Source organism: Solanum tuberosum, unplaced genomic scaffold, assembly GCF_000226075.1.
Source record: "Solanum tuberosum cultivar DM 1-3 516 R44 unplaced genomic scaffold, SolTub_3.0 scf00020, whole genome shotgun sequence".
NCBI lineage: Eukaryota > Viridiplantae > Streptophyta > Magnoliopsida > Solanales > Solanaceae > Solanum > Solanum tuberosum.
In genome coordinates, this window is record NW_006238946.1 from 1,834,784 (window position 1) to 1,847,608 (window position 12,825).

The 12,825-nt window shown below is 34.8% G+C and overlaps 2 protein-coding genes across 3 annotated transcripts in view; one reads left to right on the forward strand and one right to left on the reverse strand.

Moving 5' to 3' along the window:
- Positions 1 to 5,781: 5,781 nt before the first annotated feature.
- LOC102603336 (GDSL esterase/lipase At5g33370-like) lies at positions 5,782 to 7,336 on the reverse strand. The gene is made up of 5 exons (XM_006340887.1): positions 7,162 to 7,336; positions 6,850 to 6,998; positions 6,457 to 6,681; positions 6,096 to 6,345; positions 5,782 to 6,011 (listed from the first exon to the last, which is right to left on the reverse strand). The coding sequence occupies exons 1-5, from the start codon at positions 7,334 to 7,336 to the stop codon at positions 5,782 to 5,784; spliced, it is 1,029 nt and encodes a 342-aa protein (XP_006340949.1).
- A 3,455-nt stretch (positions 7,337 to 10,791) lies between these two features.
- The window catches only part of LOC102583577 (protein S-acyltransferase 10), a 7,008-nt gene continuing 4,974 nt past the window's right edge, over positions 10,792 to 12,825 (forward strand). For both annotated transcript variants that reach the window (XR_001472359.1, XM_006340740.2), the window contains exons 1-5: positions 10,792 to 11,124; positions 11,223 to 11,337; positions 11,969 to 12,043; positions 12,176 to 12,247; positions 12,408 to 12,545. Coding sequence is in view for 1 of the 2 variants with exons in the window: in XM_006340740.2 (XP_006340802.1) it covers positions 11,034 to 11,124; positions 11,223 to 11,337; positions 11,969 to 12,043; positions 12,176 to 12,247; positions 12,408 to 12,545 (491 nt within the window). In the remaining variant the exon portion in view is untranslated. The remainder of the gene's footprint in view (positions 11,125 to 11,222; positions 11,338 to 11,968; positions 12,044 to 12,175; positions 12,248 to 12,407; positions 12,546 to 12,825) is intronic.

Sequence of the window (12,825 nt, forward strand, 5' to 3'; positions counted from 1 at the left end):
GTTTTGTACGCTCATGGAAGATAGGATTAGCTGCTATTTGTATTGCTGCTTTGCTATCACATACCATTTTTACTGGTACTGTTATATTGATTCCCAACTCTTTGTATAAGCCTATCAACCAGGTTATTTCAGCTGCACATGTGGCCATGCTCCTGAATTCTGCCTCAGCTGAGCTTCTTGACACAGTCCTTGCTTCTTAGACTTCCATGATATTAATCCTCCTCCAAACTTCACTAAATACCCTGTAACTGATTTTCTTGTTTCAAGACATGCCTCCCCAGTCAGAGTCGCAGTAAGCTATTAGCTGTGTAGTTTGTTCTGCTGGCATTAGTAATCCTAGACCAGGTGTTTCTTTGATGTATTTTACTGCTCTTAATGTTGCCTCCATATGTGACTCTTTAGGACAATGCATGAACTGGCTAAGAACTTGTGTAGTAAAAGCAAGATCCGGCCTAGTCATAGTCAAATAAAGAAGTTTTCCTACCAACTTTTGATACATTTCAGGATTAGCAAGTGGTTTATCATGGTCAGGACTTGAACCATTCACATGCTCATCATATTGAATTGATGTGAGTCTTTTGTTCATCTCCAAAGGTGTATGAACTGGCTTTGCTCATCCTAGTCCAGTTTCAAACAGCAGCTCCAAAGCATATTTCCTCTGTGTCATTAGGATGACCTTGTCTGATCTAGAAAACTCAATGCCTAAGAAGAATTTTAATTCCCCTAGGTCCTTCATTTTGAACTTCTTTTGAATTTCCTGTCTTGTATTACATAGGAGTTGGTGGTTGCTTCCAGTGACTAGAATATCATCTACATACACCAATATCACCACAATATCATCCACACTTTGCTTTGTGAATAGAGAGTAGTCATAATGACTTTGTTTGAACCCCATCTGGACTAGTGCCTCAGTTAACTTCATGTTCCATTGTCGAGGTGCTTGTTTCAAGCCATATAATGACTTGTGGAGTTTACAGACATTGTGACGCTCTCCCTGTCTAGCAAAACCACAGGGAATGTCCATGTAGACTTCTTCATGCAAATCACCATTTAAGAAAGCATTGTGGACATCCATCTGATATATAAACCATCATTTGGAAGCAGCCAAAGTAACCACAGACCGGACAGTCACCATCTTTGCCACAAGACTAAAAGTCTCACCATAATCAAGCCCTTCTTGTTGACTAAAACCTCGAGCCACAAGTCTGGCCTTGTACCTTTCAACCTTCCCAAAGGCTAAGTACTTAATTTTATATATCCATTTGCAGCTAATAGGCCTCTTGCCAGGTGGCAGATCCACTATGCTCCAAGTCTTATTGCTTTCCAGAGCATCAATCTTTGCTTGCATAGCCTGTCTCCATTTAGGATCAGTAGCATCCTTAAATGAGCTAGGTTCAGAAACAGCTGAGTAAGCACTCAAGGCCATTCTATATGTCGAAGACAAGTGATTGTAGGACATGTGATCTGCTAGTGAATAAGAACATGCAGTAGACTTAAGCTTAGAAACAAAGTCCTGCAGCCATAGAGGGGGCTTGGTGGACCTGGATGACCTTCTAGGAAGCACCTCAGGAGCTGGAGAAAGCACTGCAGGAGCTGGAGGAATCACCTCAGTAGCTGGAGGGAGCACACCAGTAGACTCAGGTGAGGCTGTTCTAGCACAATCAACAAAGGAAGAAGGTGAGGATTAAATCACTGGAGGTGGTACAGGAGAGACATAGTCCATAATTGAAAACATAGCATTAGGTGAGGCTTGGAGATGTCTGTAAGGAAACAAATCTTCTTGAAACACCACATGCCTATTTACAGAGAGCATTTTGGCATGAATATTATAAAGAATATAGCCCTTTTGTGTGGAGGAGTATCCCATAAACACAGTAGGAACAACTCTTGCAGAAAACTTATTAGGTTTTAGCTCGTGCAGAAAACTTATCAGGTTTCTGAGGACTTGCAGCATAGCACAAATACCCAAACACCTTGAGATGAGCCAAGTCTGGAGGATGCCTGTACAATTTTTCAAAGGAGGATTTGTAGCCTAGTAATTTTGTAGGGATTCTGTTTAAAATATAAACAGCAGTGAGAACACATTCCCCCCAGAATCTCAAAGGTATAGAAGCTTGAAACCGTAAAGCTCTGGCCATATCAAGAATGGTTCTGTGCTTTCTTTCAGCAACCCCATTTTGCTGTGGGGTATACACACAAGTAGTCTGATGTAGAATGCCCATGTTACTCAATAGAGTTTGAAACGCAGTGCTGAGAAACTCACAGCCATTATCAGACCTGAATGTTTTAACACTTGTGGAAAATAAGTTTTGAACTCTTGTAAGAAAATTCCGTAGAACAACTATTGAATCAGCTTTTGAAGCAATAAAAAAAACCCATGTATAGCTGTTGAAGTCATCTACAATTGTAACAAAATACTTCTTTCCATTGTGCATAGGAACTTTATAAGGTCCCCACAGATCACAATGAATCAATTCAAATACAGCAGTAGTGTTATGAACACTTAAAGGGAATGGAAGTTTAGATTGTTTAGCTACAGGGCACACAGTGCAATGAGAACAATCTGTGAAGTTTAGGGATTTGAGAGACTCATGCCTCCTTATTACATCAATCGGAGCATGTCCTAATCTCCTATGCCAAACATTACTAGAAACAGACTGATCAGATACAGGAGATACACTAGTAGTGTGAACTAACTGCTGTGAACTAGACTTGTGACTTGATTCTTCATGAAAGATGTAAAGGCCATGCTCTTCTTTACCAATCCCCTTCACCTGATCAGTGGAGAGGTCTTGGAAAATGCAAAAATCAAGAAAGAATGCTACCATACAATGTAATTCTTTGGTGAGTTTTGAAACTGACAACAAGTTGCATTTGAACTCAGGGATAAAGAGAACATTAGATATGGAGTTGTTTGTGAATACATAAGACCTTCCAACATGAGATACTGATGCATTTTTTCCATTTGGTAGGTGTACTTTACTATCTGTATGAGAATGTGTCTTCGTTGCTTTGTCAACAAGGTCCACGTTAGATGTAATATGATGAGAGGCTCTTGTATCAATAATCCATTTACTGCTACAACTACTACTACAAGATAAAGCTGTAAGAGAGCTATCTGCATTTGCAACAGTTGCAATGTTTGCAAAGGACTCTCCTACCTTGTCTTCTCTAAACTTTGTGAGTAGTTGTAATAGCTGCTGGTATTGATCTGAAGTGAAGAATGCACCACTATTTGATCTTGCACCAACTCCTGATTGATATGAGTTATTTCCACTCTCTTCTGAAGCAGTAGCTTGATTAGCATACACATTTGGCTTCCTTTTAGATTTGAAATCTGCAAGATATCCAACAATCTTATAGCACTGTTCCCTAGAATGACCTTTGCACCCACAATGCTCACACACAAGCAATGACTTCCTGGCTTTGTAGCTTCCTCCAGAACTACTGGCACCACTGCTATATCTACCACCAGATCCTCCTGAATATGAACCACCTGCACCACTTGGAAATGAGTTTTTAGATGTAACTGTTTCACCACTGTAGGTGTTGCTTCTATGAGTATACATTGTTGTTCCTTCTATCACCCCTGAGCTATTAGAAGCAGAACTGGTTAGATTTCTCTGACTCTCTTGGTCAATAATAAGGGCATAAGCCTTGTTAAGTGTTGGCATTGGACTTATAATGAGAATCTGACTTCTAGGAGTTGAGTAGGACTCATTTAGTCCCATAAGAAACTGTAAGAGTCTTTGATAGTTACAGTGTTCACCAAATTTCGTCGACTCTGGACAGGGACAACTAGGACAAGGCATAAGAGCATCGTACTCCTCTCACAGATCTCTTAGCCTAGAATGATAGTCAGCAACAGACATAGTTCTCTGCATAAGTGTGTGAATCTCTCTATACAATTGAAAAATCCTAGATCCATTTACTGTATCAAACCTCTCTCTCAAATCTAGCCACACTTTTAGTGCATCTGAAGCATACACTATAGTGCTTAGGAGTCCTGGTCGTACAACATTCATAATCCAGCTTAATACTACATCATTGCACTTTTCCCACTGATCAAACAGAATTGGTTCAAACATGGACTTAGGAAATCGCCCATCTACAAAGCCTAGTTTGCTTTTCCCTACCAATCCAATCCTAAAAGACCTACTCCACAAAGCATAGTTTTCTGAACCAGTTAACTGCAGAGAGATCAGAGAACTACCTGGAGTATCAGTGTGTTGAAGAAATAACGGATGATTGTGATCAATTACTGGGAATACAACTTGAGTTGAAGTTCCATTTCCATTTCCAGTGCTTGTCTCCTCAGATGCACTTCCATTCGCCATTGTTGTTGAACTTTACTTTTGATGCTTTCTTTCAATTCACCTTTGAACAGTGGTGAATCTGAGCACTTTTTGCTTAGCTACTTGTTGTTTAATCATTTACGATCGTGGGCTCTGATACCATGATAACTCCATGAATAGAGATTAAGCCTTGGAGAATTCACAGAGCATTTGAGAGAAGAAGAAGGAAGAAGATTGTATTAATGTCTTGATTCAGTGAATCTGTACATACATGCTTATATATACTACTCTTACTATGAATGAATACAAAATATCTCTAACAAACTTTATAACTAACTATTGCCATGTCATCAGCTAGTAACTAATTCTTGGAATCTTCTAACTAACATAAGCTTTGTTATTTCTGCATTTGCTAACACTTTATATTCATACCCCACTAAACAATTACACTATATATCTCCAATTAATTTACTGATATTGACTTAGTATTGTGTTGGTATCATTAAGGGCGAAGGACGACAATTTTCGTATTATAATTCAAAGGTAACTTGTTCACCGACCAAACAAGTTATATTAGGTAAGTTTTGCGAATAAATATATTCTGCTTCCCCTTTTCTTTTAAGTTTATAACCCAAAAAAAGACACTATATATTCTCATTTAAATTAACATATAATCTATATAGGTATAATACACGCATAAATGTGCCATTTAATTTGACCTTATCTCATAGTTATCCCCTTCAACTTTAAGTGTGCACTTAAGCTAGTATAAAGTTGAATAAGTAGACACATAAATACCCTATGTGACATAATACACATAGAACTCAAATTGGCATGCATGTAGGATGTTCATCTCTATATATTGAAGTGTCTACTTGTGCATACTCAAAGTTGAAGGAAATAAATGTAAGTTAAGGCTAAGTTAAAGAGCATTATGCCTAATTATACCTAAAAAAAATTTTACTAGTAAAATTTATTTTAGACCACACAAGTTTCAAAAGTTTTTATTTCTCATATTATTGGGACACAAAGGGAGTATTTCACTTGCAATACTATTCCTCTCATCAATCTTTTTCATATTTCACTAGTATTTCAAATGTTCATTTAGCATCTGCAAATAGTACCATAAAAGGCACCAAATATTAATTTAGTTCTTCATAATATTTGACATATTGGTTTATTAGCAGTAGAGCACATAGTCCATAGAACAAGGATTCTTTTTTAACAAGAAAACTAATTAAGCAGGAAAGCGATAAAACAAACCAAATATATGTCGGATGTAACAATGGTTTTTAATTACAATATCAGACAAAAGGCCATGTATTATTTTTACAAAGAGGAACAAAACAATATAACCCCCTTTTAATTAGACCATAATCAATTTTATTGATAATTGATGAACGTTCCGTTCTAATTAACTAGCTGTTACCCCCTCATAGCAGTTTTATGTCATTGCTTTTGGTTACATTTAATATAGTTCATAGTTTCAGTGTTGAATAGTTGCCAATGTAGTGAAGTTGATGGGCGTCACAAATTCCTGCCCAGTTGCATAAAGAAGAGATAAAGCTGCCATTTCAGATGCTTTCTGAGTTGGGTGAAACCAATCCCAGAACAAGTATTCATCGCGCTTTTTGCAAACATCAGAATTTTGAGTACATTTATAGCCTCCTTTGTAAGGTCCCGTACCACAGCATGCTCCTTCAACTTCTACGAAACCTATACAATTATTCAATTTGCGTTGACCTCAACTAATTAATTTCAAATATCAATCCATTCATGCCTAATCTTTATAATATTTACCTGACGCAACTGGATTATCAATAACACCCGTGGTCATCAAGAAATAATTTCCAAGTGAAAAGTTCATTCCTGGATTTGCTGAGCTGAAATCTTGCAGCAAACTGAGTGTTGTGTTAAAAAATATTTGAGCATAACCATTGAGTGTCTCGTTACAGGCACCACCAGGTGTTACAGCACGTATACCCGGAAGACATCCAATCGTTGGAATCCCACAAATTCCAAATTTCCTTGCACCTAGATTATATAAATTCTGCATTTTAAAAAAGAATTAATCTTTCAACTTTTCATTAATTGTACAAGGAAACAGAACCTTATAATACTAGCTCTAGTTAAATTGAGAGATAGGAACGAATATTGTAACCTGTAAGTGAATGGTAAAAGTATCGCTGAGATCAGCGATGAGTTCAGGTGTAGATATATTGTAATTGAAACGAAATTGATCGAAGAAATCATTGCTTCCCACACTTAGAAAGTAGAACGCGTTTGCAATCAGCTTTGAGCCTTTCACATCTCCCAATATTTGTGTAATGTTCCCACATACTGTTTGGAATTGTTCTATTTGTCGAGTAAGTGATGTAACATTATGCTGCAACAATATAGATTATTAAATTAATCAACTATCATCAGCATTTAATTATTATATAAATACATCTGTACAAGAATACTATATCTTTGTCTCAATTTATGTGACACACCTTACTGTCACATAAATTGAGACAAAAAGAGAGTATTAAGAGTAATTTTGAGATCTCACAAATCCTTGATTTCCAGTATCATCAAGAATGCCAGATCCTGCTGATGCAAAGTTGACACCACGAAGTATGCCACTCTTGAATGTTGACTGTTTCTGAACTAAGGCTAAAAACGCTGGCGGGCTTTCTATATAATCACCCAAATGCCTCGCTAAACAATCACCATTAATTTCCTTGTTAGTCTAATTCTAAAGTATATCGATGAATAATAATAACTATATCGAAATCTTGTATTTAAAATCTAATAATATCACAAACACAGGTGAATATAATTATATTGAAACGGGACATTATATTATATTGAATATACGTACCGATGAAATCTGCAGGGTTATAGCCATTGCTAAACCTTCCTGTAGCAACGTGGTGTGGATAATCAATTCCGTAGTAAGGATTGTTAGCTGTAGCGAGACTTCCATGTAAATAATTATTAGTTCCAACATCTACGGTTGAATCGCCAAATACAAAAATAGCTGGTACATCTGCCATGACGATCAACTTATAATTATTTGATGACCAAATAATAACATGTAACATGAAAATCATAACGCTATATCGTAAGAGAATATTTCCCAGCTTCACCATTTTTGAGAGCTTAAAGTTTTTGTATGTTTTTTTTTCGTTTCTCAGTTCAGTATCTTGCTACATCTCAGAACTTATTTATAAGTAAGTCTTGGAAAAAATGGACCAGAGCAAAAGGTCAAAAATTGCCGTAATATTCCACATGGAAGAATCTTATAAGTTATGACATCATCAACCTAGGCCAGTTGGTTTAATTTACCTCGCTAAAATTTACTTTGTACACTTATATTAACTACATATTGATTAATCTATACTTCAGAATTTATGATCTCACTTTAATTTAGGGACAGCATATGTATGCAATAAAGTTGATTAATTCTTTTTTTTTGTTGATTATAAAAGAACGACTCATATAATTAAACTTCGATTTAACAAAAATAAAAGTTGAATGATCATAGTAAAAATTACTTGCCTCACCTACAATTATCTTCACTTGTAACTTCATTCATATATATATGCTCGTATTTGTTCCACCTATAAATTTTTTAAATATTAAAATCAATATTTTTTAATATATATTATATATTCGTTTCGAACAATATTTCACTCATAAACTAATTATAAGGAGGTGAATAATCAAGATACCCCTGCCATTCCCAGTTGAAAACAGACGACAAACTAGCATAGGGATATTAGTTCATTGAATAAGAATATTAATTAATCTTTAATAAACTACCAAACAAAGAAGATCCTTCTAGAGTTAATAATTAGTTGTCGTCGCGGCGACGTGAACAAAATGGAGTTATTTATTAATTAATTACTTGTCTAAACGAGTATCGCTTCTAGTCTAGTAAAAAAAACAATGTACATCCTTCTCAGTTTTACTATGAGTATATTCCCTTTTAGCTAATCATCATGTCCAGATCAATAAAATCTAGTAGCTAATATGAATATCCTCCACAAATTGCATCTTTTTATTTTATTAATTTCCTAATTAAAGCAGGCCATCATAAAAACATGTGCCAAATTAATGTGAAGTTAAGATCCGTTTTTTCATCATTGGCAAGTCAAAAGATAATAGTCCATTGCACTTTGATGGAGCAACATTTACAAGCACCAAAGAAAAGGACATGCAATTTGATAAGCTCTAAATCGATTAATTAGGCGCATGTAAGAATACATTTGTCAAAATTACTACTACACTAAATTAGATTTTCCAATAAAAAAAATTGATTCCTTGAAGTTGCTCTTTCCAAAATAAGAGAGAAGTGATGAATTGATTGAGTTAGCATGTTCGAATTGTGATTTCATCGGACATTCAATTTCCATAATGTAATTTAAAATATATTTAATTTGTAGACAATTTTCAAGCAATAATCATGTATTTAACTATTCGTTTTTCTTGATGGACAAAGTCTATCTTGTATGAAATTTTGTGTGTTGATTTAGAGGAGCTTTTGGTTTTGGATGCACCAACCCTTACAAAAAGGACTCCTAACGTTACTAGAAAAAAATAAATACTACTCCCGTCATTTCATATTAATTGAATTATTGAGATGTTTCACGCCCTTTAAGAAAAGAAGATTAAGACATAAATTAGGCTTAACTTTTCATTTTTACCCTTATTAATTATTATCAAAATTATGTTAAAATAACTAAACATTAATTAATAACTAATTCCAATACTAACTAATAAAGGATAAATTGGAAAAACATTCTAAAAGTAGTCTTGAAAATTGAAGAACAACTTTCACATATAGCAAACAGAAAAATCATATTTGTATGTTATAGCTATAATTTGCATAATTGCGCTCCATAGCAAACTTTATGTTTGCTATGGCTATTTCGCTATATATATATATATATATATATAAAAGAAACCGACTATTTCGCTATACATATATACAAAAGAAGCTGGCTATTTAGATATACATATATACAAAAGAAGCTGGCTATTTTGATATACATATATACAAAAGAAGCAATTGTATAATTTGTTTCGGTATACATATACAAAATAATCAATTGTATAATATGTGTTTGTATAAAGCGAGAAAGAGAGAAAGGCAAAAGAGAACTTGACAAGGGAATATTTGTATTGTATAATTATAAGTGTATAGGACGAAGATATATATATTTGCATGTGTATATACAATTTTCTCTCGCTTTATACAAACAGAAAACACAATTTATACATTTCTGTTTGTATAAAGCGAGAGAGGCGAGGGAGAGATTGGCGAGGGAGATCTGGGAGAGTGGCGAGCGAGATCTGGGAGAGGGGAGAGGGGAGAGCGGAGAACGAAAAGTATATGTATATATACAATTTTCTCTCGCTTTATACAAACATAAATGCATTTTATACATTTGCGTTTGTATAAAAGCGAGAGAGGTGAGGGAGAGACTGCCGAGAGTGGCGAGCGAGATTCACCAGGGAGAGAGGCGAAATAGCAACAGTTTGCTACGGGGTACAATTAAATCAAACTGTGGTTATGACATTTAATTTGAATTAATAGTTTGCTATTATATACAATTTTCCCAAAATTGAACAATTAAGTTAATTTAAAAAATGAAAAACGTTTCAACAATTTAATTATTATGAAATGGAGGGAGTATTTTTATGCAAAAGGAAGTGTTTAATTATGTATATGGTTGAGTGCCATTGAACATGCAAATCCACACTATAAATATGGTAAAAACTAAATCGACACAACTTATCTATATATTCTAAGTAAACAAAATAGAATAATTAAAAACGAAATCACAATAAATAAACAAACTAATAAGTACTACATATATACATCACCAATTAATTAGTTTAAACATCTTGTTAGGGAAATATCAAGCTTAGAATTTATGTCAACTTTATATATATAGGTATGAAGTTAGGCTTTATAAATACGCAACCAACATCATCTTCGTATATTTAAAGTTTTAGAAACTTTTAATCTCATAAATCTAAAAATGATTTTGAAGCAACTCACAAAACATTTGTGAGTGAATCACATCTCCTTTATATATTTTACATTTTAACAAATGAAATTGAAATACTTTAATTAAAATCTCTCAATAGATATTTAAGATAAATTCTCTATTTTACTTCATACAAAAACTTGTTAAGTTAATTTTTGAGTATCTTTCTTGTTAACTTGACTCTTAAAAATACACTTTGTTAAATAATTAATCAAACTCAAACTCTTTTTCTAATACTAAACAAAAGGATTGTTTCAATTAATTTAACCAAATACAAATTATATTGCTCTTTTAAAATATTTTTTTCTATAGGTCCATTTGAAAATAGTAATTCATTCCAAAATCAGCAAAATTTGGGAGTTTGGCACGAGTAAAAAAAATACCCCTAAATAAGTGAGGGCCAAGTGTTACATTTTGAAAAGTGAAGGGGTTGATTCGTTTTTTTCAGTAGCTTTGCTCCAAACGTCGGGCAAATTCTGGACCGAACCCAAAGTCTTTCTCTCTCTACATTATCTCTCTAGATTTGTTGTTTTCAAGTTTCAACTCTCCGATAAGTTCAGACTAAACTGAAAAACACTTGGTTCCTGCAACTGATTATTAAGGCCGCCGCGTAAATTGTATACTCGGAGACGGCGAGGAATGTGTATTGAGAAACAAGTGTTATCTAGTGAATGAATTTTTCAAAGAAGGTGAAATGGGAGCATTATGCGCTGGCCACTCACGCGACACCTTGGATCGTTTCTCCGACCGATGTCTCCACGTTTCCCCATGTCTCTCCGATCCCGGTATCAACTTTTTCATCTATTCTATCGTCGTAGTTTAATTTTAATGTTTTAAACCTTACTCTCTTTTTTTTTTGGTTGTTGGGTTGATTAATTTTTAGCTCGGAGATCCACTTGTTGCTTGAGAATAGCGTTGGTGATGCTGCACTTGATCTATCTGGGCGTTCTATTTGTCTTTGACAAAGATTTGATTCATAAAACTAAAGAAGAGCCATGGTATTTGCCCTTACTTTACTTATTGGGGAAAAAGTTGTCTTTATTTTTCTTCAGAATTAGCAGGAGCCAAGTGTTCACCTATGAGGAAATTGATGATGGGAGAGCAAAACTAAAAATTCAGTGCAAACAATGAGTCTTTGTTCACCTAATAATTTGCTCTCGCTTTACTTTATTGTTTGGTTCGCCTAATTCATCAGTAACTAACTTATGAAGGAATTAGTCGTCATGTTATATTTTAGCTAGAACCACAATACAGTGCATTAAATAAAAAAGATAGAATCTTAAGTTATGCAGCAACGTCTTTCAGCTTGGTAGAGAAATTTGTTCAATGCCTGTATTATGGTTCTTGCTAAAGTGCACCCCCTCTTCTGTTTTATGTGATGTACTATTTACTCTTTAGTCTATCTAAAAATAATGAAAGCCTTTCTATATTTGGATAATCTGACCAAAAAGAAAAACAATACTCCAATTAGATATAATCCTATTCAAATGAGTCCCCAATTCCAAAGGAAAATGATGGAGTTGGAACAAAGTGGTCCTATCTTGATCATTTTTAATGCTTTTGTAGAGATTCTACTTTTACTTGGGTGTTTTTGGTAAAACTGCTGATACCCTCTTCCTTGCCTTCAAGGTACACAACTGTCTATTTGATCCTGTTTGCTGCTACACTGGCTCAATACTTCATCACTTCAGGTTCTTCTCCTGGGTAATTTCATGCACACTCTTTACTTTCCAATTTACAGGCCATTGTTATTCTTTATGCGCGTCAGTGCTACTTCTCTGAAGAGCCAGTAAAGTTGCATTGTGTGATCAGTATAATTTTTTATTGAACATGTAGCTATGTTGTTGATGCAATGAGGGCTGTCAATGAGGCAGATGCATCACGTAATAGGGCATCAATTACCTCAAAGTAAGAGAATTTCCTTTCTGGTTATTTACATGGAAAGTAAATTACTGGATTCTCCTGCCATATCTGTGAAATATCAAACTGTAAATATGTGGAGTGTTCTGCAGAATTATCTAATTGCTACTATTTTCTGCCTATTGTGATGTAAAATGATCAAGCAAAGACAGCCTGCTTCAAGCAAAAACGGTGATGTAGTTATTGCAATCGACCGGAACCAGTTGGGAAGTAATCTTCAAGGCCGTGGTACGATAGCGTGGACAAAGCTAGTGATGGATATGTATCCCAGTGGAACATCTCTTAGGTAGGAATGACTTGAATAATACCTTGTTTATGCTTTTCCCTTTGTCTATAAAGCAGCTGCATTGTTTTCAGCCTATTTTGCAGCCTCTACCGTAGTGCTATTTGGTTCATCTAGTTTCATCTTACATGTTGGTTCAGTTTGACTTAAATTGTTTATGGAACAAGAAATTTTTTTGATTCAATCATTCAAAATCTGCTGTTTTGAATTGTCTTTCTTGTTGGACTGGGAGGATATAGGCATATACCTCCCCCCCCCCCCCCCCAAACCTATGATTTTTTGG